Here is a 27,360-nt window from a genome sequence, read left to right as displayed (position 1 = left end):
ACATCTACTAGCTAAGACCAAGGTGCTGGGTCTTGGCTGGAGTCAGGTGAATTGTGTGTCGGCTGTAAAAAGCAGACAATGTTTGCCTTTGGGGGCTGTGCTGAAAGCAATCTCCCACTTACTCCTTCCCCAAGCTCTTCTGACTAGATAATGAACATACCAGATTTGAGGGAGAACTGAAGGGAGAGTGACCCAAAAAGAAGACCTCCTAACTGATGGGACATTAAGGTTTCAGCTCGGCAGGGGCAGGAACCCTGCAACCTGACCAACAGGTGGAGAGCTTCCCAGCTCCCAGGCTGTGGCCGTGAGCCCTCTGGAGAGTTTCACATCTCACACAGGGATTCACCTCAAACTATCGGATTGCTTTCCCCAGAATTTCTAGCCTCATTTGTCATTTTCCTCCTGTTCCCACTGGAAATCTTGACCTGTCATTTGGTAAAACATAACATTGAAGGGTCTGTAAAATTTCCGCAGTCTGTGGATCACATCTGGATCAATCCTGGGATGAGTCCTCCCCTTACTTTTGCCCAAGCACCTGGGGGCACTGGTGTCCTCTGGCTTCTTCAAACAAGGGAACCCCTTGGTTTTGTTGAAGTAGAAATGTTTCTCAGTCACTACCCGTTTGAGGCCTAGGAAATCCTGCACTTTGGCCATCTCCCCAGCGGGGTCCACAATAAGCCTCTCACCACTGACAAACAGGATCTGAGACAGGGGGAAATACTGAAGCCAGTTTTCCAGATGTAGGGCATAGATCCCAATGCGGATGGCGCTCCAGGAGGCATCAATCAGCCCCAGGGTCCGGTTTTTGAAGGCTAGCACTTCAAAGGTAGGGATCTCTGGTTTCTTGGACAGAGTCTGTGTGTAATCAGAGATTGCCCGAGTCACAGGGTTCCTCACAACCACAATCAGCTTGGTATCCTTAGCCATGGAGTGGATGCGTTTGGGAGCTTCATTGGTTACAAAGTAACTTGGAGTTTTCTCCATCGTTATCTGCCCTTCCAGGGTCTTGGGCATTACATTTCTGGAATAAAAAAGGGGAGATAGATGTTATTTCTACTTCATAATTTCTGTTTTTCCCCCCTCACCCAGCATATAATCTCTGAGATGAAAGAATCAAAGAAACTGATCCATCATAGAATCCTAGAATGTTAAAACTGTAGGGGACTTTAAAACAGAGAATGTCAAAGCCATCTGACACAGAACTTCTTGGGCACCAGACCCAAATGGTGTTACCTCTATTTTAGCCATCATCCTCATCTCCTTCCCATGGGAACTTAGAAACCTGCCCCTGAAACCACCCTGGGCTCTAATTGGTGAACTTTCAATTTCTTTTCCTCAGAGCCAGGGCTCCATTTCACTAACTGAGCTCCATGCCATACCTCCTTGATGGTGGCAACCCTTTTCACTTTCCAACTTCCCTTTCTATGTCATTTTCCTCCATTAGAATGTAAGCTCCTTGAGGGAAGGGACTCTCCTGCTTACATGCATTTGTATCCCTAGTGCTTAGCACAGTGTCTAACATATATTAAGTACATAATAAATGCTCACTCTATCTATCCACCTACCTACCTACCTATCTTTTTCTCATCTATTGAATTTCAGAGCTGTAAGGGATCTTAAAATTTAGGAAATGGGATGTTGGAGCTGGCAGGAAAGTTAGAAGAAAAATGTCAGAGTTTGAAGGAACTTTGGAACATAAAATGCCAGAATATTGAATGTTGGAGCTGGAAGGAACCTTAGAACATGGGATTGTAGAGTTGTAAAGGAAACACAATGTTAGATCATAGGATATTATTGCTGGAAAGATCCTTGAAGAACACTTAGTCTAATACCACCACTTGACAGAGGCCACCAAAGGTGAAATGACTTGCTCACAGTTACACAGCAAAGCAGTGGCAGAGCTGGGATTAAAACCTAGATCTCCTGACTTGCAAAGACTATTGCTTGTTCTGGTGTTTACTTTAAAAAAATCACACTCTCTTTGGTAAGAGTTTCTAGAAATCAAAGGGGTTTTAGTATCATTTATCCCCCTGATCAGAGCATGGCAAGTCTATCAGGTGTTAAAGCTGGGCTCAGTAACATATTATACAGTCAATTTGCCATAGGCATATGTAGACAAAAGTTAATTGACAATAAACCTGTACAATACCTGTCTGTACAGCAGGCCATCTGCTACCATTTGCTCAATTAAGTCTATTCACTTCTAAGCCCTGCACCAAAGTGGTACATTTAGGATTACACAAGACCTTTTTGTTATGATGACATGCTTTTAAATGTCTCAACTAATAAAACTTAATATGAAAGAAGATCCCCCAGCTTCTCCTACCATAATTAAATTTATTTACTATCTGGTGAGCAAGGAAAGAATGACTTTTCTTTTATCTCTAATTCACATGCTCTGTCAATAATTAATTGCTACTGGGTATGAAGCTTCCTAAGCAAGCACTTTTATTACGCAAAAGATATTTGCCTAGTGGATAAATTAACATGTAGCTAGACTTTCTTTGAGAGGGTATAATAATTCTGTAATATGAAACTTTCTGATCAAAGCAAGCATACCAACCAAAATCAGGATACCATGAATTGAAGAGAAGGCTTCCCTCCAAATGATTCAGACTAACTGCATATCCATTAAATTGTTTTTGTCTTCACTCATTTTTATTTTTGTTTAAGAAAATTTCACATAATGAAAATGAGAAAAGATGTGGGATAATAGCCCCATTTTGTCAAAGGGTTAACAAAGGCACTTGCTGGGCAGCAGAACATAATGTAAAGAGTGTTAAATATGGATTTTGAAGATCTTAGCTCAAATACTATCTTTATCACTGACTCCCTGTGTACCCTTGGGCAAGTAACAACTTCTCTGGACCACAGAGATTTCTCATCTGTAAAATGAGGGAATCAACCTAGTTGATCTTTATAATTCTTTCATATCTAAAATACTACAGAAAACTACAATCCTATAATCCAGAACAATTGAATGAATCCTGAACTTGGAGTTAAGAGACCTGGATTCAAATCCAAGCTCTTAAACTTAATAACCATGGGAATCATAGGCAACTCATTTCATCTCACTGAGTCTCAGTTCTCTCATCTGTGAAATGGTAGAGAATCTTTGCACTAACTACCTCACATCATGATTGTGAGGAAAGCCCTTTGTAAACTTGAAAGTTATAGATGACCTTGTTATTAATTTATTGTAAATAAGGCTAAGAGTATCATTTGAGTCACCTAGCTCCTACTAAGGCAAGGACATTAGACTAGATAAAGCTTTGGACCTTTCCTTTCTAATTCCAAGAGCCTATGATTCTAGTTCAGTGCAAAAGTTCAAAATGGATTAATTATTAAGGTCAGGTTCCATTTGGAGAACTGATGCATTGAGTTGTTTCCCAGCTCAAGGGTTTTTAGAAAATAGATAGGAGTAGTTTAAGTTCCAGCATGTTCACTAAGAGTTAAAGCAAAAAAAAAAAAATTTTTTTTGGTTCAATTGAGTAAACTGAGTTTACCTCAGTCTAGGGGTTCAGAGAAGAAGCAATAGCAATCATTCTAGGTCTTTGGATTTAGGGCAGTTTGGTAAAATGGAAAATGAGCCAGACTAGACAGATGAAGAAATTAATTCTAATTTCAGTTGTGTCACTTTCTGTTGTATGTGACCTTGGGCAAGTTACTTTGAACCTCACTTTCCTCATTTGTAAAACAGAAATAATAATACCTCTTCTGCTTACCTCAGAGGACTGTTCTGATAAGCACATATTTGTGAATGGGCTATTAAACCTACAAAGTTCTGTACCTGCATACGGGCATATTGTTATTATTCATGTTGTTATCAGTTAAAGAGAGGGATGAGACACTAGTAATGATAATTATATTGTACAGCATTGTATAATAAATACATTAAAGAATTACAGTCTTCTGTTTCCATTTAAAAAGAAAAGTAAGGGGGGAGTCTTATGATACCTTAAAATCAAGATCCACTTTAAAACCTGTGTAGGAGCTGTCCTTGGTACCTCTCAGTAGTAGCTGTGTCATGAATGCATATTAACTATGAGACTGGTGTAGGATGAAACAGCCAACCAAGTAATGAATTAAAAGATTATAGTCTTAGTGCTATCACATATTGCATAATGCTCAGCAAGTCACTTATTCATTTTTAAATAAAAATTTGTAAACCATCAGTTACTTTTTCCCCAACACCAAGCCCTCCCCTTCCCCCTAGAAAAATAAAACAAAACAAAACCTGTTTAACAAAGCAGCATAGTCAAGACAAATTCCCATTTGTCCATGTCCACAAATGTAAATTCATTCTATACATTAGTCCATCATCTCTATGTCAGGAGATAGGTAGCATTTTTCATCACTAATCTTCTGTAATTATGGATGATCATTGCGTTAACCAAAGTTTTTAAGTTTTCAAAATGGTTCCTTTTTGGAATGTTGATGTTATATACTATACAATAGTTTTCTAGCTCTGCTCACTTCACCCTGCATCAGTTCACACAAATTTTCTAAGTTTTCTCTGAAACGGTCTCTCTTTTCATACATCCACATACCATAATTGTCTCATCCACTCCTTAATAAATAGGTAACTCATTATTTTCCAGGTATTTTCCATTATGAAAAGAGCTCCTATAAATATTTCTTGTGCACATGGGAGCTTTTGCTCTTTGTTGATCTCTCTGAAGTACAGACCTAACAACGGTATTACTGGGTCAAAAGATATGCACAGTTTAGTAATTTGGGGAGGGCACAGTTCCAAATTGCTTTCTAGAATGTCTGGTCCAATTTACACTTCCACCAATACATATCAATGTGCCTGTTTTCCTGCAACCCTTCCAACATGTCATTTTCCTTTTTTTTGTTGTTTGTTAAATTTGCCTATCTGGTGGGTGTGAGGTGAAATCTCAAAGTTGTTTAATTTGCATTTCTCTAATTATTATTGATTTGGAGAGTTTGTTCATATGGCTGAAGACATCACAGATTTCATCCCTTGCAAACTACCTTTTCATATGCTTTGACCATTTATCAATTGGTAAATAACTATCATTCTTATAAATTTGAATCAGTTCCTTATATATCTTAGAAATAAGACCCTAACCAAAGAAATTTGTTGCAAATATTTCCCCAGTCAACTTCCTTCTAAGGTTAGATATATTGGATTTGTTTGTACAAAATATTTTAAATTTTGTGCAATCTGAATTGTTTATCTTCTTTGCTCCTCTATAGATCCATGTTTGCTCATTGATTTTTGTTGTATCCATAGATATGAAAGGTAATTTCATCCTTGCTCCACTAATCAGTTTTTGAGGTCACCCTTTATGCATAGGTCATATATTCATTTGGAGCTTATCTTGGTACATGGTGTGAGGTGTTGATCTAAACCTAATTTCTGCTGGACCATGCCCAGTTTTCCCTGTTGATTTTGCCAAATAGTGAGTCTTGACACCAATAACTGGGGTCTTTGGGCTTACCAAATAGTAGGCTTCTAGGTTCATTTGCCTCACTGTGTTCTGCACTTAACCTGTTGCTCTGATAGATCTATTTTTTAATCAGTACCAAACTGCTTTGATAGATATTGTTTTGTAGTTTGAGATATGGTACAATTAAACTTCCTTCCCACTATTTAATAATTATTTCCCTCAAGATTCTTGACCTTTTGTTCCTCCAGATTAATTTCATGATTATTTTTTAATTCTACAAAATACTATTTGATTGGCATGGCAATGAATAAGTAAATTCATGTTTATAGTATTTTCATATTTATTGTATTGGGGACATTCTTGCTTTATCTGTCATCTTATTGTAAAAGACTCTAATTTATCACCATTACTTATAACATTGGCTCTTGGTTTCAGATATATCTCATTTATGATGTTAAGAATAGATCCATTTATTCTTGTATTTTCTGGTGGGTTGTTTGTTTGTTTTTAGTTCATTGGTTTGTTGATTTTTACAATATCACTTCTTTCTAGGTTTCAGTTTCTTCATCTGTAAGATGTAGGTGTTAGGCTGGATAACTTTTCAATCTCCTCCAACTCTAATATTCCAATTTCTGTATACTAATATCCCATGCCTTTATGAAGGAATATGATATAGTGGAAAGACTGTTGGTCTTAGAGTCAAGTAAAGATCTGGGTTTAAATCCTCTCTCTAACACTAGCTGCTTTCCCATAGGTTAACCTCTCTGAGTCGCTGTTCTTTCATCCATAAAATGAGGATAATGATATCTGTAATAGTTATCTCACAAAGTTCTTGAGAGAAGTGAATGGCATAATGTATATAATGCACTTTGAAAACCTCAAACCTTTTAAGTCCATAAAAATGTGAGTAAGTATTACTATCATTCATTTTAGCTCCAACTTTCTATATTATAATGTCTCTTCAAGATCTAGCATTCTGTGAACTATGTTCTATGGTGCCTTCTGGCTCTGATATTTCATGATACTATTATTTTATTTATTGGATGTCTACTACATGTGTAGTTCCTAAAGGGAATGATAATGGAAGCTAGGATTCAGCTGAGGAAGTCATAGGGGAATATGAAACCCCGAAAAGGTTAGGCTGCTTTGTAAACATCTGCTAAATCATTAGATGAAATTGAAGTTCATATTTTTAGGAACAGGTGCATATTTCACCCAGTGATTCCAGGTGATTAATTCAGATGTAACCACCAAACCAAAAAAAATGGGAAATGCCTCTTTTTTTCCCTGGGACTCACCCAGAATCCAGAATTATTTATTTGTCATGGATGAACCATTGCTCCCTGATCCCAACAGAATCTTGGGCCAGATCTCATCAGAGGCCAACTCCTAGTGTGATCTGCTAGACCTGGTCATATCCCCAGCTAACTCTCACAACCTATAGAAAAAGACTGGTGAAGTCACCCTAGAGTACTCTACCCTTCTATAAATACAAAATAAATGTAAAGCCTATAGGAAAAATTGCCAGGAATGTGCATGAACTCACACAAAAAAATGCAGGATGAGAATTTGAGTTTGGGAATTCCCCAGAGTCTTTGACCTTGTTTCAATATTCCACCTGTGAAATGTACCTCAATGATGTTGCTATAAGCATAGGCTCCTTCACTACAAAATGTCCAGACTTTCCTAGATCACCAGTGTGAGTGCCTCTGTGCTCTTTTCAATCACTTTCCCTGAAGCAGTGAGAGGGAGCAGATAGTTCTGCTTCTATCATGGTTGACTATTGCTTTTTGTGCTGAAAGTTCACTTCACTCATACCTTCATAGACCCATAGATTTGAAATTAGAAGGAACCTAAGAGGTCATCTCCTTCATCTTACAGATTAGGAAACTAAGGATCAGAGAGCTTAAGTGCCTTGATTATTAACACACTAACTGTAATAGGCAGAGTCAGTACTTGAACTCAAGACTGCCCCTCATAAAATGTGGTTCCTATGACTGAATAAAATACTCCCAGAAATGACCTACTCATTATAGACTATGGTGAGACTAAATTGATTTTGACATAATACTTTAGTTAATTCAGTCTAAGGTTGTGTCATTTCCCTCCCCCACACCCTCCTTAGCAGCTGAGCTTATAGCCAAGGCAAACCCTAGGTCTTTTTCTAATGAGTTTATGCTGACCCATAGCTCACCTTTTCCTTATTCCATAGTTGTACACTAGACCTTTCTTAGAATGTTATTCACCAGAGCTAAGAATTCAGTACATAGTGGGCATACCTTATATATCAGAGGATCATAGATTTAGAACTTGACAAGACCTCAGAAGTCATTCAGTCCCTACACACACATACATACACGCTCTCATGCATGTGTGCGTGCACACACACACACACACACACATACTTACATGCATAGTATAGCGACATTGAGCCTGACCCTCACTTTTTACTTACCCACTAAAGACCTTTTCAACCAGTGCGATTCGAGGCACCTCTCCTGATGGGTTATACAAGGTCACTTGATGGTAAGCAGTTCAACCCTTTGCAATTTGGTTTCTGAACCGACCACTCAAATGAATTGATTTCTCTAAGGTTATCAGTGGTCTCCTAATTACCAAATCCTTTCTCAGTCTTTTCTTTCTTGGCCTTTCTGCAAACTTTGACACTGTTGGCCAGACTCTCCTCCTAGATACTCTCTTCTCTTCCCAACCTGGCTCCCTTCCTAGCTTTTCTGTCTTTTAACATATTACTCCACTCCACGTCCCTTTCTTTGTTCTAGTCATGTTGGTATACTTCCTGTTTCTCATACATGATCCATCTCTGGTTTCTTTGCATTTGCAATAGCTGTTCCCTCTTCCCTCACCATCTCCCCGCCAAATGCTCTCTTTCCCAACCTCTGACTCTTGGAATTCTTGTTACATTTAACCTCAAGTACCACTTCCTGTACATAGCCTTTGCTGGTCCTCTCAGCTACTTGTGCCTTCTACTCTAAGCCACTTTTCATTGGTGCTGTACTTATCTTGTACATGCTGATATAAGAATATGATAACCTCTCTCATTAGAATTTACGACCTTTCAGAAGAGAAGCTGTTTTCCCCCCTTTAGTATCCTCAGCACTTATCACAGTGCCTGGCACATAGTGACAACTTTTAATAAATGCTTGTCAAATAATTCTCCAGCATTGCACTATTGGTTCTGCTCCTTCCTCTATGAACGCTCATTTTCACTCTCCTTTGCTGGGCTATCATCTGTGTCCCACCCCCTATCTTCTCTCTCTTCCTGTATTCTCTTGGTGATCTTATCAGCTCCACAGGGTTCAATTGCCATCTCTATGCAAATGACTCCCAAATCCAGCCTCCATCTCTGTCCAGAGCTCCAATTCTTTAACACCAGTGTCTGATCAACATCCTAACCTAGATGTCCTATAAGTATCTTAAACTCAACATGTTCAAAACAGAACTCATTACTTTCCCCTGAAAATACACCCTTTTTTTCTGACAACCTTATTTCTGTCTGCAGCATTATCATCCTTCCAGACACCAAGGCTCACAATCTAGAGACATCTTGAACTTTTTACTCTCATTTGCCTCCCATATTCAATCAATTGTCAAGTCCTGTTGATTTAAGCTTCCTGAGAAGAGGAAGGTAAAGATAGATGAAGAGAATTCCTTTGAAATAAACTATTAATTCAATTTGGCACTTGGAAGCTTTTTGACATATTATTTTTAATGATATGATTACCCACATACCGCCTTTACTACAGTACTAGAGTATAAGTTTCCTGAGAGTCGAAAACTGTGTTAGGAGGTCAGACACACTCCAAATAACAATAGAATAACAATCTCTTGATCAGCCTGCAGACACTTGATAAGAAGTAAACAGCCTCATATGCACTTGGTGACAGTCACACTTTATAAGGCTCTTATCAGTAAAATAAGATAGTGAGGCTATGCATATGTGAAAGTGTGTGGTAGAAGAATAATAGAATTTAAGACAAACTTGCTAAGGTGTATTATCATAACCCTACATCCCCTTCTGTCTTTGATATAGGCATTTAACTTAACCTGTAAGAATCAGCCACAGAGACACTTCTGATACTAGTGACCTGACATTTATTAGTTATCTCAGTCTCATTAAAACAACTTCCTGAAGGAGAAACTGTTTTTTTTTTCTACAGGCATGAAATGCAATTAAAGGAATTTTCCTCATGCAGTGTTGTGGCATCCCATCCTTTTATGACCTGTATGAGTTTGCACATTTTCCGGGGAATATGTCCTTTCAGAATTGTCCCAGTGAGGTGAATCTCATTTATGTGTTCCCATAAGATCAGGGATAGGCTTTCTAATATTATGTTTATCTATAGGAAGTGGGAAAGAACCACAGAACTAGCCCGAATGGTACAAATGGGATGGAATTCTGAGATGCATTGACACTGGTGAAAACTAGACCCAAACTGGGCAAATTTTCCTATTGTCTGGGAGTGTATCTTGAAGGCACTACCTATTATCTTCTAAGTAATGATGCCTGAGGGAAAAAGAGAGTACCTTTGCAAATGTCTTTTGTTTCTTTTTAGGGCCTATAGTGCTAATACATTCAGTCAATAACACTGTCTGAAAAATGCATTTCTAATCATCTCTTTGGAAATTCAATCATCTAACAGCAATGTTTCTGGCATTCTGAGTATCTTTACCTGTCCTGAAATCAGCTGCCTGGGGCCATAATAACTCGCAACAAGTGAGGCAGAAAGGTTCTATATTTGTGGGATGCCCCAGATAGGGGCTTCATGGTATAGATAAAGACTGAGAAACATCAAGTAGCAGTCACTTTGAGACATGAGGGTTACCCTGGTAGTTTGGCTTTGTATAACAAACCAACCATGTTTGGGTTCTGAGTAATATTTATCTGGGAAACTGCACTTTAATACAACCATATGGTGTGAGAACAATTTGTCTGGGCTTGGAATAGCTCTTTAACAGTATCTTGGGTACTCATCACAAGCATGACACTAGCATCAGCACCTTGGCCAGAAGCAAACAACCATTGCATGGGATTACACAGCTGATATCACAGCCCTGCATGTTTATTAGACACTGTCCAACTAGCTTTAACATCATCTTGTACGTATGGTTGTGCTAATTACAATCTGCTATTAGCAACCTCAATATGTATTATATTTATACACTTTTTGGTGTTATTCTCTTCTGAATAGAATCTTGTGGTCTAAATAGACAGGGAGTCAGGAGGGCTAGGTTCTAGCTACAGTTCTGCCATTTACTAGCTGTATCATCTTGGGAAATTCACTTGTCCTCTCAGGGACTCAGATGTATTCTCTTTTATATGAAGGAGCTGTACTATCTGGCCTCCAAGGTCCTTTGCAGCTCAAACATTCTATAATCTATCACTTGCCACTGAAAGTTCAGAAGCCCCAGGAATTCTAGCCAGATCTAGTTATGCAGTACAATTTGTGATATTCCTCTCTAGGGCCGCTTCAAGTGCAGCAAATGGACAATATCATGAATATCAAGGGGGAGAGTGATCATGGATATTAGACATGAAGTGGCTATTCTCAACTGAAGGGTCAATGGCACATATTGCCCTTGGTTTTTCTGAATTAAAGGGACAGGGGGCATCTTTAACTTCCCCAAATGCATTATCCAGTTCAACAAATGGTACATAAATTAGCAATTTTCTTTCTCAAAGATTCCTGATGAAATGGATTCCAAGGAGAGGGTAGGGGGGATGGTTAAAACAAGAGAAGAGTGCAGACAGTCCTCAGCTTTACTCCCAGCAGACCCACCATTTGCCCCAGTAGAAACCTGTCAAATAATCAGGATCAATAGGATAGTTGTAAAAAGTTGAGGCTATTTTAGTTGTAATTGAATATCTCTAAAGGTCAAAGGGGGAACAGGCAGAGAAGATTCATAATTTAAATGTGCATCTGAGGAAGAGGGAGCTAGAGTGAATTGGCCTACATTCCACTGAACATCTATAATTGTTAAGAAGTTTCCCTTTAGATCCAGACAAATCTCCCATTCTGTAACAACACCTTACTGATCCAACTTCTGCCCTCTGAATCTACATATATGGATAAATAGCAATTAATATAGGACAGCTAGATAGTATATAGAGTGCCAGGTCTGGAGTCAGGAAGACTTATCTTGGCGAGTTCAAATCCAACCTCAGACATTTACTAGCAGTATGACCAAAATGAGCTGGAGAAGAAAATGGCAAACCACTCTAGTATCTCTGCCAAGAAAACTGCAGAAGGGGTCACGAAGAGTTGGACATGACTGAAAATCAACTGAACAACAAATCAATTAATATGAAAAAGATCTGGCAGTTCTAATAGACCACAGTTTTAATATAATAGCTAACATTTCTACAGCACTTTAATTCATTTTCATTGAAGGAAGAGTGCCCAACCAAAGCCCTCCTCAGACGATGACACTGATAATGTTAATAACTTCTTGCAACTACATAGCATTTTGTTGCTTACTGAATGCTTTCCTCATAATAAACCTAGGAGAGGGGTAGTGCGTTGTTATTTGCATTTTATGGAGGAAGAAAATGAAACTCAGAGCATTTATGTGACTTGCCCACAGGTACACATAGGAAGTAAGTAATGGATCATGTCTCTAAATCCAGACCTCCTCACTTCCAGTCCAATATTCCTTTCATTACACCATACTAAACATCTAAAAAAAGGGTTTTTTTTAAATGATGAGAAGTATCATCCAATAAAATCTTTACTCTGACCAAAATATTTATCTCAGCAGTTTTTGTAGCTGTGAAGAACTGGCAACAAAGTAAATACACATTGATTTGGAGAATGGCTATACAAGTTGTGGTACATGAATGTAATGAGATATTACTGGGCTACAAGAAAGGATGATTATGATGAATATGGAGAATTTTCAGAAGAATTGTATGACTGGTGAAAAGCAAAGTATAAAGAACCAGGAAAACAATATTTACAATGTCTACAACATAAATGGAAAGAACAAAAATAATAACAAAACATTCAAAACTGAATCCTGTGAAATGATAATGATCAAGTGTGGTGCTTCAAAAAGAGATAGGAGAAGGATCTGTGGGGTGGGGGTGGGTGTATACACAAACATATATGTATGTATGTGATGTAAAAACAGAAAATATCAATAATTTTTTAAAACCCAAGATATGGTGGAACTATGAATTAGACCAACCATTCTGGAAAGCAATTTGAAACCACTCCTGAAAGGTTATTAAACTGTGTATACCCTTTGACCCAACTATACCACTAGTAGGCTTATACTCCAAAAAGATCAAAAAAGAGGAAAAGTACCCATATGTTTAAAAACATTTATAGCATCTCTTTTCATAGCAGCCCCAAATTGAAAAGTAAGGAGATACTCACCTATTAGGGAATGGCTGAACAAACTATGACATATGAATGTAATGGAATATTATTGTGACATAAAAAACCAAATGAACAGTTTCAGAGGAAACAGAGAACTCTGTGTGAACTGATGCAAAATGAAGTGAATTGAATTGAGTAGAATTAGGACAAAATTTTACACAATTTCAACAACATTATAGAGAAAAATAACTTTAAACAATTTTAGAACTCTGATTAAGGCAATGATAAACCATGAGTCCAGAGAACTGAAGATGAATTATGCCACCAATCTCTTGCCAGAGAGGTAGATTCAAAACCCAAAATGAGGCATATATTTTTGGACATGGACAACTGTGAGAATTTGTTTTTCTGGATTATATGTATTTAGTGAGAGAGTTTTTTTAATCTTCTTTGAGTGTAGCAATAGGAAGAAAAGATAATAAATGCTCAGAAAATAATATAAAACTAGATTCTCTAGGGCCATGTCCATAAAGTGAAGTCTCTAGAAAAGCTTTCAGTATGGGCTTAACGATGGACCTTTTGTCTATAATGTAGACACCAGCCTAGTTAAATGCAAGAGGTCCATCATCAGAAGGTTAGTGTATTCTTTTGGCCACATGTATTCATGAAGACCATCTTCAAATGTATGAAGGGGCCACATTCTTGTTCATATAGAGAGTACCAACACTGATGAATCTTTTGAAGAAAGAGGAGAATGAAGAACTGGGTGAATGAAAAGGGAGAAAAGGAAGGAGAAAGGGATGATGATGTTAAATTACTAAGATCTTAAATTACATAGGCACTAATCAATCAAAAATCATTTACTGAACACCGACTAAGGGTTAGAGCCCTGTGTTAGTTAATGTGGTGAATATAGAAAGTGTAAGATAGGATGCCTTACTTTAAGATGCTTATGTTCTCATGGTAAAGACAAAATGTGTGTGCTATAAAAATAATAATAATATAATTACTGTGACACATAGACTGGGGAGGGGGTTTCTAATTAGATACCTGGTGATGGTAGTATGTGCCAGTTTCTGGATGTCTCCAGGTCTCTATCACCACCTGGGAAATGCATTTGCCCTGTGTTCAGGAATCTCTGGTTATAGATATGGGAATATACACTTCTTTACAATTGCATTTATTGGCATCTTTTATGTTAATGAGAAATTTGAGATGCATCCTTCAGAAACCTTCCTTTGAAAAGAGTATTCTTTGGCAAAAAGTCTTATTACATTATCGTGACTGCCTTCCCTATCAAGTAAATTGGGCCCTTGTCATAAAATGTCTTTTGATGAATCATCCAGGAGGGGAGGCTTCTAGCCACTGAACTAGATAATACTTTCATGCCATTCCTCTCCATTACAGTTGGCTTTGTAGCAACAGGGAGAAAATACAAGCATAAACACACACACACGCATAAACACACACACACAAAAATCAAAGGAAGGCCCCTTTCTATGGTATTTGACTAGAGCATGTTAAGGCACCCTTTTATCAACCTGAAGTAATAGAAATGCTTTTCTTTCTTTCTTTTCTTTCTTTCTTTTTTTTTTTTTTTACTGTTTTGACTATTCTGAGAGTCAAAAGTCCTGGGTTCTAGTAATGATACCACCACTAACCAACTACGTGACATTAAGCAAGTCATATAAGCTCTCTGGGCTTTAACTTTCTCAACTGTAAAAATTAGGAGGTTCAGTCAGATGACCTTCAAATTGTCTTCTAGCTATTACAGTCTATGATCCATGTTCTAAGGACCTCTCTTGCTCAAAGAGCCCATGTTTTATATTGTAAAGGCTGTTGCTCTACCTCTAACATTTTATATTCTAAGGTCTTTTTCAGTGCTAACATTCTACATTCTAAGGTTCCTTTTGGCTCTGGTATTTCATAGTTCTGCTCACCCTCCCTAAAGGAAAAAAAAAAAAAAACATGGTGTCATTTTGTGACTGATTGCCAAGTTGTATTAATTCCAGGAGAGATGGACTTGGAGCTGGAATCATATCATAAAGAATTTTCTACAACTTGGCCTTTGGTCAAGAACCATAGATAAAGGGGCTGAAGCAAACTACTTGGGAGACAGAGTTGTTACAAACACAGTGTTCTTCACGTAGTCAGCACATAATAAATATTTCTGTTAAAAAATCAAAACAAAACTAGGCCCTTTAGTGCTGGGTAAGTCCAAAGCCCATTGCTTTGGGTTGTAATCTCTGGCATCATGGTCTGGCCCTGGCTTAGGGGACTATCAGTCAATTCTGCTATCCCTAATCGTGTCAGGAACATTGACATGCAAGACCTAACACAGAATTTCCACTTGATCCAGGGTATGCTTTGGGTTTCTTATTTCTTTTTTTTCAATTTAGTAGTTAGATGGTACAGTGGATAGAGCACTGGTTGTGAAATCAGAAAGACCTAAGTTCAAATCCAGCATCATGCACTTACTATTTGAGTGACCCAGAGTGAGTTTGCCTCAGTTTCTTCAACTGTAAAATGGTGCTAATAATAACACCCGTATCATAGGTTGGTGTGAGGATCTAATGAGATAATATTTGTAAAGAGCTTAGCATAGGGCCTGGCACATAGTAGGTGCTTAATAAATGCTTATTATTTCCCCTCCTTTAATCCTATAGGTCATATGCACATTGTTATGCATTGGTGCCATAGCTTATCCTGCCAAAATTGGTTAGTGAATTTTGACCTGGCACATTGAATAACAGGCACTTATTAAATGCTTACTATGTGCCAGCCACTCAGTTGAATGCTGGGGATACAGAGAAAGGCACAAATAACCCTTGTTCTCAAGGAGCTTACATTCTAATGGAGGAGACAACATGCAAATAACTAAATATATTTCTCCCTCCCTCCCTCCCTCTGTGTGCATCTCTCTCCCTACCTTCCCCCTCTCCCTCTTTCTTTCTCTCTCCCTCTATCTCTCTCTCTCCATCTCTCTGTCTCTCTCTCCATCTCTCCCTTCATCTGTCTCTTTCCAACTCTCTGTCTCTGTCTCCCTCCCTTTACTCTGTGCTTTATCTTTATTAGTCAGCACCCCACACCTGCTGTGGTAGGTAAACCCCTTTCTGTACTCCTCACCAGTTGGTCTAGTTTTCTGTATACTCCAATCCTGTAATATTTCCTAGGCCTAAGTGTGGACACTCTCCTTTCGTCCCTTAGGTGTCCCAAGACTTTTCAAAAGCCCTTTCTTAATTCTCAAAAGAATTAAGGTAAAAGAAAGTAAACTTTTAGAACGCAGAATTTTCAAGGTAAAAAGCCTAGAAATCTTATTCTAATATTTAATAGGAAGTGTGGCATAGTGGAAAGAGCAAGGCTTTTGGAGCCAGAGTACCTGGGTTCAAACCTCAGTTCTGTTATTTATTATCTGTGTGACCTCTGCAGGGATGAGTTTGCTCATCTATAAAATTATGCTGGGGGTGGGGGGAGGCAGGGCACTAAACTTGATGATCTCTAACATCTCTTTCAGTCCTAAAGTCATGATCCTGAACTTGTAATTTAGGGAGGAGGGGTGCTAAACTTGATGATCTCTAAAATCTCTTTCAGTCTTAAAGTCATGATCCTGAACTTGTAATTTAGGCACGGAGGACAACAAAGCCTAGAAAATGGTCGCTAGAGATACAATCCTGAGTGAAAAGGCAGAAAATTCACAAATCTATTGTAGTTGAAGCAGTGGGGTTTTGGAAAGAGTTCTGGACTTGGTTAAATCCAAACATCGGGAAATTTTTGCATTGCCAAGCTCATAGAGTTATTGGGGGTTATGGGGGGAGATATGGATTTTTAAATCTCACAGCTCTATAGAAATGTGAGTTATCACTACAACTTACAAAATGAAGATCCAACTGCTCAGTCTGGCTGGCATTCAAATTTCAACAAATCTAGTGTTGGACTATATTTTATCTATAAAATGAGAGGGTTGCAATAGATGGTCACTGAGGTCTCTTCCAACTCCATATCTCTGATCTCATTATTTCCAACTTTATACCATGTCAGTCTACCATGTAAATCTCTTCCAGACACAGTTGTCTCCCCATAGCTCCCTTCACAAAATTCCCAACCCTGTGTCTTGTTGGCATTCATAAGATCTAATGTTGAAGAGGACCTCAGAGATCTTGAGTCCAATGCCTCCCTTTTACAGATGAGAACACTGAGGCACAGGAAGCCAAAATGACTTACCTAAGGTTACCCAGCTAGTAAGTAAACAGAGCTGGGATTTAAACCCAAATTCTCCGACTGTAAAACTGGCGTTCTTGCCACTAAACTACACCACTTATCCCATCCTCCCCACCCCAACTGTAATGTCCTTCTCCTTTTCTCAGTTTATCCCTATCCTACTCATACTATTTTAGTCCCAGTTCTAGCCCACAGGAATGTCTCTAGAACATCTTCTGATATTCTACACTATTGGAAAGGCATCACCTGTTATGAATAAAGCACTAGACTTGGAGTCAAAAAGACCTGCATTGAAATCCTATCTCAGATACTTACTAGATGTGTGACCTTGGGCAAGTCACTTAACTTCTTCAGCTTCCATTTCCTCATTTGTAACATGAAGTCCCTGCTCTCCCCTACCTCACAAGATTATTGTGAGAATAAAATCGAATAATACAAGTGAAGCATTTTGCAAACCACAGAGCACTATATTAATTGTCTGGAAGCATCTTGGATGGTGACATGGTTAATATGAATTACATCATTTATGCATATAATGAAGATGAGTATTAACAACACTAGAAGGACTGAAATTTTGAGGATATTTTGAAGGAGCAAGCTGTGTCAATCGATATAGCACATTTTTTTTTAATCTACAGGGAAAGAAAATAGACATAGTAGGATTAAGTTTTTATTTCAAAATAAAATTGTAACATTTACTGGTAGTGACTGGTGTTTAAAATACATTTGCACTTTTCAAAGAAATTATAGTAAATTATAGCAAAATTACAAAAAATTTGCATAAATTGATGCCCTTAATCTTTCTAGTATTGATGATGAGCATAATAATAATAGTAACAACAACAGCAACAACACTATTGGTCACCTACACCAGAAGTATTAAACATGGCGATACAGCCTGCAATACTCTTAAGTACTCCCATGAACCAGATTAAAATATAATTGGAAAATATTTAACAAAATAAACAAAAAGTAATAAAGTACTGATAGTGCTATAGTGTGGGTTTTCTAAGTCAACATGCATTTGTAGGGATCCTTATACAGTTATCTTTTTCACAGCATGGGCGTTAGAGGTACAGAGCTCCCACAATCTGGAAAATCCATGTAAAATGTTTCGGTCCTCTCTTCATACCAGAGAATAAATCTGAATTACTATGGTATTAAAAGACAAAATGTGTTGATATTATATAATACTATCCATACATTTTATGCATGTCTGAGTTTCTAAACTTCTTCTATTGTCTGCTGGACTTTGAGTATCATCTGTGGCTTCCACAAAACTCCCAAAAAATTCCTATTTAATTTCTTATGCTGATTCGTGATCTATTGAAACCATTATGGGGAAAGTCATAATGTGGAAGGGATAACTGTATATAGTTTAGTGGTTTCCTTTTCTATTTGAATTTGACACCACTAATCTGCACCATCAACCCTGTTTACTTGTCATCCTTATTAGCTATTCCACCCTAGGGCATCTATATACTAAACAACTCCTGATCATTCAACCTAACAGCAGCTGCTCCCATCATCAACTTCTGGACAAGTCAACTGGAGACAATTCTGACCCTTGTGCTCGTCCCACCAGCCTCACAGTCTTTGATTTTTCACTTACATAGCACCTGATCCTGGCCAAGGAGCTCAACTTGAACTTCAGTCTCTGATTTCTTATTCATACAAAAATAAAATGCTTTCCAAGACAGAACTTCAAAGACAGCAGTACATCTAAAGGCCAGGTGCAACAATTAAGTGACAATAAAGGACACCCACCCTAGCAGGTTTGCATAAGTATTCAGGACTTCTTACCTAACAGGTACTGACAGCTAAGGGTCCCTCTTGGGAGAAAGCTCTCCACTTCGCTTTTCTTCCCACATCTCCCCCAGCTGTGCTTCTGCCTGTCACCCCCTCCAGGATGCTGCCAACATTCTCCTCACCTTGATCCTTCCACTGTTCAAATCCCTCCCCTCATCTGTCCTCCTGCTCTGACTGCCTAGGTTTCTTCCTCATTCTGCAAAGCATGGACATTTTCTAACCTCCAAGGGGTTGGAGGGAGGGGGAAAAAGACTCTGACAGGTCTGTGAACATTTTACAGACTTATGATTCTTGGATCTTAGGACGTAGAGTTGGAAGGGACTTCTGAAAGCATTCATTTTAATCCCTTCATTTTATAGAGGGTCAAACTGAGGATGAGAGAAAAGATTGGCTCAAGGGGACACAATGAATTAGTGGCAGAATCTCTCAGTTTATGCTGCAGTGCTATGGTACTAAAATCAAAACACCATTGGATTTGGAGTCCATCTTTGAGTTTTGACTCTTTTGCTTTCTATATGTAGGACCTCAAGCCCATCGTTTCACCTTTCTGGGAAATTTTTGTTAGAGGGAATAATAACTGTATGACTTACTTCAAAAGGTTATTTTTTTCCTTCAAAAGGTAATTTAATCATTTTATTAATAAGGTCAGCATGTTTATTAATAAAACGATGGTCATATGACCATCTCTCTTAAGACAAAGACTCCTCACGGCAGTGGGCTCACAGTTTGTATGCCCTTCAAAGAGTATGGTGTTCCTCAGGGTGGCAATCAACTCTGATTGGTAACAATTAATGAGAAAATGAATATTACAGTGATAGGGTGGGCTATATTACAAAATGAGAGTCCTGGAGTACAAGACTTGGATCACCCAAATCTTGATCAAATAGATTTGTCAATTTCCATATCACCTATCTGACAAAAGGCAGGATCTACATTTTCCCAGACCTGTCTGAGCAAACACAGTGAGCAGGAATGCACACATTAGCCTAAACTTAGAATTTCTTTTCCTGTATGATTAGATCTTGGCCTGGGTAAATCTTTAAGAGAGATTTCCCACAATGGTTGGTTTCTGGATGAGGAAGTAGAAAGGGGTGTGTGGGGTGGGGGGGAAGGTTTATTTTTTAAATGAAAGTCCTTTGAGAATTGTAAAGTGCCATCTAAATATGAGCCACTATTATTATACATACATGATCTGACAGGAAAAGCACTAGCTTGGAGTCATAGGACCTAAGTTCTGATATCTAGCCTGCTACTTGCTACCTGGGCAGGCCACTTAATGTCTCTGTCTCTGGGCCTCAGTTTCTTCGTATATAAAATGATGGAGTTCACCTCAATGGTCTCTAAGGGCCCTTCTAGCTCTAAAATGTATGATCTTTTTTATAAGTCCTCAGCCAAAATCTACCAAGAATTTTTTTTAAATCATGTATTAAGTGTTTATTCAATGGTGTTTCACCCTTGTAGTACAGAGGGATCCATAGGAGTCTTGACAGAGAGAAACAGATTAATGAAACACTGGGGAATGACTGGTGCTGGGTTATGGTATACAAGCCTCAAGTTTTCATCTTCTACCCTTGAGAGAAAGACTCCAGGTTTGCCATTTAGCTCCAGTACAGGGATAAGAGAGAGTTACTGAAGGGGGAATGAAGTTTTTCATTCCTGTCAAACAGACAAATGGTGAAGGGCTTTGGGAATTAGATCTCTTAAACTGTCACTGGTATATCCTAAGCCTGTACCTGTGATAATCAGAAGTTGAGATACATACCTGGAGTGGAGAGGCAAGTGGAGAAGGCATCACTGCCAATGGAAGTTTCAGAATGCAAGGGATGACCAGCTATCACAGAACATGGAGAAGTCATGACCCAAGACCAAAGAAAATGGGATTTCTTATTAAGTCACTCAAAGGTCCATCTGGGGCTGGGATCCAGGACACACACACCCTTACAGCCTTTTCACAACTAGAGAGAGATGGGAGGCTTTTGAGGTTTGTGATGAGAGGAAGTGAGTACTTCAAGATGTTTTCCCATTTTTTCCCTATTTTTAATAAAAATTAGTTGGCACAAAACATTGCCTGTGTCTTATAAAGATGCTTGGAGAAGAATGAACCAGGAAATTTCCCAGATGCCATTTGAAGATGAGCTATACAGATTTTCTCTAACCTTTGTATTTTTATGATGGATTTTTTTAAAAACCTAGGCTAGAATTCAGAACCTTGGCAGGTGAGAGTTTTTTCTTCTTTTTAACTCTTTAAAGTATTACAGCATTCCTTAGGGTGGAAGCCTTGCACACACATATCAAAGGACAATATCTCCATGTTCTGATATTCTGTAAAACGTATTATCTTGACTCATTTTTCCCTGCGTTAGGGAGATCTTGAGAAGACCACTAAAATAGTCACTCAAGAGTAATGGTGAATAGCTGTGTGACTCTGGGCAAGTCACTTAACCCCGCTGCCTAGCCAAAAAAAAATCCAAAAAACAAAAAACCAAGAGTAATTGTGAACAAATTAATTATACTCCTCTGCTGGTTAATTGTAAAATAGAATTGTCAGCCTGTGGGTTTAGGGAAAGAACTACACAATCCAATGTGGAAGGCTATTGCTATGCTGGCACACAGAGAAATCCATACACAGTCACAAACTAATTTGATAAAACAGTTTTAAACATCTGGCCATAAGCCTTATCTTGACTAGAATTCATATGAAAAATCAACATAAGTAAGAATTATTATCATACAAATCATTCTTGTCTTCTTGTTCAGTGAAGTTCAAAACTGGAAGAAGTAGTTACTTGGATTTTTAAAATATTTAATATTCCATACACTATTGCTCAGGTGGATAAAATAACTGCTTTTTGTAGCTAAACAAAAGTATTATGATTCAAGAATATCTGCAGGCTTACTGAAAGCATCCTAACTGCAAATCCATTAGCAGACAGGATGATGGGGATGATATGTGCTTCACCCTATTCCCCATAGTTTTGATTTCTTATGTTAGATCTCTAAATTTTGAAATTTTAGCATTCTATGCCATGTGAATATTACAAGGATTTGGTATGGCAACATCTATTGAAAATGCTGCTTGTAAGTATTTGTGGATCAATGTTATGTCCAGGGAACTGTGGGCAACAGTTTGCTCTGTGACTCTGTTCTGGTTCTGCTAGAATTTAATAGTTGAATTCTCCAAGATATATTGTGGTCTGTATTTGTAGTATGGGGATTTTTCATCTCTAATTTCATGAAAAGATAGCAAGCTTCTGATGCATAATCAATCCTAACCATCAGGTCATGTCTTGTTTGACATTTCATAGGCACTAAATGTTTGCAGCCTACAGTAATGAGTTACATTTTCTACATTTTCCATCAGTATGCATCAATCACTAAATATGGGCCCCTTAAGGATAACCTAAGGATAATTGTATTTTCTGGTAGTGAATAACATGGTCCTGAATTGCCATCATAAATCCCTTTTCCATACAAACAAATCCATGTGACTCACCCTTTTGTTCAATGTTTCTTTGTCCATAGATTGTTGGTTGAGTTCAAGTAGATGTTGCCCGGAAACAGCTTTTTGATTCTACTGTTGGATCTCAATTGATTAATAAATTCCACTGGACAGCTTATGTTTCTCAAATCCAATTGTGTGCACCTGTTCTTGGCTTTGACCACTGCTCAGTGAAGAGATGTATGTTTGTTCCAAAAGTAATTATGTAAGTTTTTTATCTGTTTATCATGTGTTTTCAGAATATTTACCAATCCTTTTCATTTTATGGGGTGAGGAAATGTTAGTCTTTCTATAACTGTCTTAGGATGATGGGTCATGAGTTTTATTACTATTTTATGAGGTTTTGTTAGGATAATTTCCATAACTGCTATGATCCATTTTACAGTTCCAAAAGTGTACATTGACTATTATTTCATAAGTGTTAATTGCACATGCTCTTTTTGTGAAGCTTTAATTTCGGGATGCCAGAAAATCTCTCAATATATTCAATCACAGCTTTTTCTTTGATACCTTTATACTCAATATGTTTTGCCTAAAGGAGATCCAGGTATTTGGAAGGCCTGTGTCCACTGGTTCAATTTGACATGTTGGTTCATGCTCGAATCTTTACATTCCTGGATTTACTTGGTGTGCAGTATGAATTTTACATCAGGACCAAATGATTTTTATATCACTGAAGACAGATTCCCCAAATGAAAGAGCTGTTTAATATGATTTTTTGGTGATGCCCTAGACTTTGATGTCATTTGTTTAAATCAAGTGATTCAAACATGTATATTATGCTCATTATAAATAGTAATAAATAATAACTGACATATAAATATAGTGACATATAAATATAGTGCTTTATAGTTTACAGAGTACTTTTTATACATCTCATAATGGTAATGGTAAATGCAAGTTATTATTATCATCATCATCATTATTATTACAATCATCATCACCATCATTAGATCATAAGCTCTTTGAGTGTGAAAACCGCCATTTTAAAAAGGGATTTTATAAATCTTTATCTCCCTCTAAGCACATAATACTTCATGTTTTACAAAGTGTAGTGAGGGTGATCAGGGATTTTCAGATAAAAACTCCTGTTTAGCTTTTAAAAGCTTTCACAACCTGTCCCAAACCTATCTTTCCAGCTTCGCTAGATATTACTGTCCTTCCTGCATATAGTGGTCTAGCTAAATTGATTTTCTTTCTGTTTTTCACATAGCACTCCTCCCCATCTCTGTCTCTGTCTCCCTGTCTGTGTGTGTGTATGTGTGTGTCTCTGTGTCTCTCTCTCTTTGTTAGTGTCTTTCTATGTATGTCTGTCTGTCTCACACATACACGCACACACACATCTCTGTACCTCTCCAATGGCTATCCATCCAGGCTTGCAATACACTTCATCCTCACCTACACTTCAAAGAATCCCTCTCTTCCTTAGGGCTCACTTGAAGCACCACCTTCTCTATAAAGCCTCTCCTATTCCACTCAGCTGCTAGTATCCTTCTTCCAAACAAGCTTGGATTTATTCCTTTTATATTTATTCTGTACATACTTACATGTGTTTTCACTTTCTTTCATTAGAATGCAAACTCTTTGCAAGTAGGGGTTGTTTCATTCTGTTTTTATATGCCAAGTGTCTAGGACAGTTCCTGGCACACAGTAAGTGCTTAATAAACATTTTATCAATCAATTGATGAGGGTAGTTCCTGATCAATTTGTAAAGTCCCCCAATTTACTTGATATCCTGCAAGTCTGGGAACTTTATGAAAAGGCACCTTCCGGGTATCTAACATATATCTAGCCAGGGGTGTGCTGGAACCAGCCTGAATGGGATCCCAACAATCTATTGTTACACTTTTTATTTTATTTTATTAAATTTATATTTATTTATTTTAAAATATTTATTTTATTATATTAAATTTTATTAAAGTTTTTATTATGAGTATTTACACCTTGGAAATTGACAAATCCTACAAATCAGGGCTTGATTTATTATTTTGTTGATTGTCTAGGCTCAAGAAAGTGATGAAGAAAATGTTAACATAGATTAAACTTAAAATGTGTCATGAATACATCTTCCCCAGAGAGCTGGTTGCTAAACATTTACCAGAACATCCCTTACCCTAGCCCCTTGCTGATAAGACAGAGGGAACTTCTCTGACTGGCTCCCAGTGGCTCTGGTCACCTCCAAGATGATACGTCTGAGAGTCAGGGAGATGAGTTCTTGTTGACAGAACTGTCCTCACTTTAAAATCTCAAAGCTGTCATACAGCTTGCTTCATTTTCCCTATGCACTTCCTCCATTTTACTTCCAGACCAGAATGTAGCAAAGGGGAAAAGAGAGGGATGGGAATTTCTTTTCTAGCCCCAGTAGAAAAAGGTGATTGATTGGCAGAATAGCCATGACAAATTGCACAGTTGGCTTGAGTGCAGAATTTATGTACCTCAAAGTCCTGACTATCTCGTGCCTCCCTATTTCCTTTTCTGAACCCAGGTTAGGGAAGAGTTCCTGAGAGTGATGTATAATAATAGATAAGGGAGGCAGTGTGGCATAGTAGATAGAGATGACCTTATGACCTCTCTGATATATAATGGCTGTGTGACCCTGAGCAAATCACTTAACTTCTCTGTGCCCTAGACAACTCTCTAAGCTATAATTTGAGGGGAATGTGCTGCCATGCATTTGTATAGCATTTCCTTATCTGAAATTCCTTATATCCGTGAAATCAAACTCAAGTCCCTATACCTATTCCTAATAGATGATAACAGTAACAGTGATGATGATGATGATGATGATGATGATGATGGTGATAGCTAATATTTTTTAGCACTTAATAGTTTACAAGGGACTTTCCTTGCAATAACCCTGAGAGATAAGTATAATTATCCCTATTTTACAGATGAAGAAACTGAGTGGTTTAAGTGACTTGCCTTTGTTCACTCAAGTAGTATATGTCAGAGCTGGGAATTGAACTGTGCTCTCCTTTCTTTACTGCTTCCAGGAGCTGTAATTTCATCCATGCGATCACTCTCCAAGCCTTAGTATATGGTCTGCATGAGTTACTGGCCTAAAACATACCACTACCTGGTGACTAGCCTTCTGGTGAAAAGTCCTTCCAAAATCTGCTAGGCTGGTCCTCAGACAACAGACATACTTTCCATCACCAGGCCTGTACTCAAACACTTGCCAGCCTGTTGCGGTCTGCCAGCTGGCATAGCCTTCAAGGATACAGGGTCACCTTCACCTCACAATGAGGTATCAGAGTAGTGCTTTATTAGAAAATATGTATGTGTGTATATATGTATGTATGTATGTATGTATATATATATATGTATATGTATGTATGTGAATGTGTATATTGATATGCACAATATGTATCTGGCCATATTTCACATGCCTTGTGTGTGTATGTGTAGACATGTATACATATACATATCACCATTCATTCAGTAAAAATGTATTAAATTCTCCTGTGTGCAGAGCCCTATGCTAAGCACTAGCATAGATGCAAAGTTTAGATAAGACCCACAGAAAGCTCACCACTTAGTAGGAAAATAAGATACAAATATAGTGTTAGCATCAGCATTTCATTTTGCAGTCCAAGGATCTGTGTTTGAAGCCATGCTCTATTGTTTGCTGCTTCTATGATTTGGGGCAAAACCTTCTTCCCTTAGTCTCAGTTTCTTCCTCTGTAAAACAAGGGGGTTGACCTTGAGAACCTTTAAGATGCCTTTGAGGTCTAAATCTTGCAGGAACATTTTATGAAGTTGATAGAGCACTGGCTTGCCATGACTGTGCAAATGGAAGCAGTGTAAATATTATCATACCCATTTCATAGATGAGGAAACTGAGGCCCAGAGAGGCAAAGTTACTTGGCCAGGAACATATAGCTATAAGTGTCATGGCTGGGATTTGAACCCATATCTCTGGACTTCTTATCCAACATTCCTTACATTTCTACCATACTGTTTCAAAATTGCCCAGGCATCCTACTAAATTGCATGTCGTTCTTGCATCTCATGTTCAAAAGCTCTAATTCCACAGAGGCAAAATTCATTAGCATAGTTTAATGCAGATGTATTCAGACCTGATAGTCAAAGAATGAAGCTTGTGAAATAATGAACAGATTCCTTAGCTAATCAGCCCATGTAGTGACAGACATACAGTCAGAGAGATCAGCAGATATCTTCAGACATATCCTTCTACTCCTAGGGTGACTGACACTCACACATCCCTACCAACATATGTGTGTGTGTGTGTGTGTGTGTATACACACATTCCTATGGAAACTGTCACATATTTACAAGCACAGAGACACACTCCCCTATGGAGATGTACACAAAGTCCCACATCCTTACAGACACAAGGTCATTTGCCACAACAGAGATGCTCACACACAATCTTAGTAGTAGAAAGAATGTTGGACTTAGAATCAGTTGGGGCTTTCACTTGAAGGCACCTCTGATACTTACTAGTTCTTTGACAATGAGCAACTCACTTAACCTCCCTGTATCTCAGCTACCTGACCTGTAAAAATAAGGGAGTTGAACTAAGTGGCATCTAAGGTCCTGTCCTCCTTTGATCCAATGTTCCCATGAATATTTGTAAGTAGATAAACCTCTCTGAGCATCAGTTTCCTTACCTGTAAAATGGATATTATAATATCTCTAATGCCTCCTTCATAGTCTGGTTGTGAGCTATGCATGAGATAATACATACAACCCTTTGTAAACCTTAAAATATCCTATAAATGCCAATTCCTGTTGTTCTATTGTGACCCACACATATTCACATAATCACATGTCCCTATGGAGATTGTACTTCTTACATATTCACAGTACAATACAGATACTCAAATAGCAATTAAGAAATTAACAAATGCATACAACCTTATGGACACAGACATTTTTACTCTCACTTCTTTCTAAAGATAAATTCACAGATATACCTTCTTATGGAAACACAGAGATACTTATGTATCTTTATGGAGATATATAATCACATACTCTCTCTCTCTCACACACACACACACACACACACACACACAGAAGACAGCCTGGACAGAGCCATCCAGAATTTCAGATA

General features: G+C 38.0%; 1 protein-coding gene across 1 annotated transcript in view; it reads right to left on the bottom strand.

Annotated features, from left to right (window-relative positions):
- Positions 1 to 384: 384 nt before the first annotated feature.
- Positions 385 to 27,360, bottom strand: part of HS3ST4 (heparan sulfate-glucosamine 3-sulfotransferase 4) — a 427,479-nt gene continuing 400,503 nt past the window's right edge. The window contains exon 2 of the mRNA XM_027863122.1: positions 385 to 1,021. Coding sequence (XP_027718923.1) covers positions 385 to 1,021 — 637 coding nt within the window. The remainder of the gene's footprint in view (positions 1,022 to 27,360) is intronic.

This window comes from Vombatus ursinus, unplaced genomic scaffold, assembly GCF_900497805.2.
Source record: "Vombatus ursinus unplaced genomic scaffold, bare-nosed wombat genome assembly UNPS02014770.1, whole genome shotgun sequence".
Taxonomy (NCBI): Eukaryota; Metazoa; Chordata; class Mammalia; order Diprotodontia; family Vombatidae; genus Vombatus; species Vombatus ursinus.
This window is presented reverse-complemented; position numbering and strand designations above follow the sequence as displayed.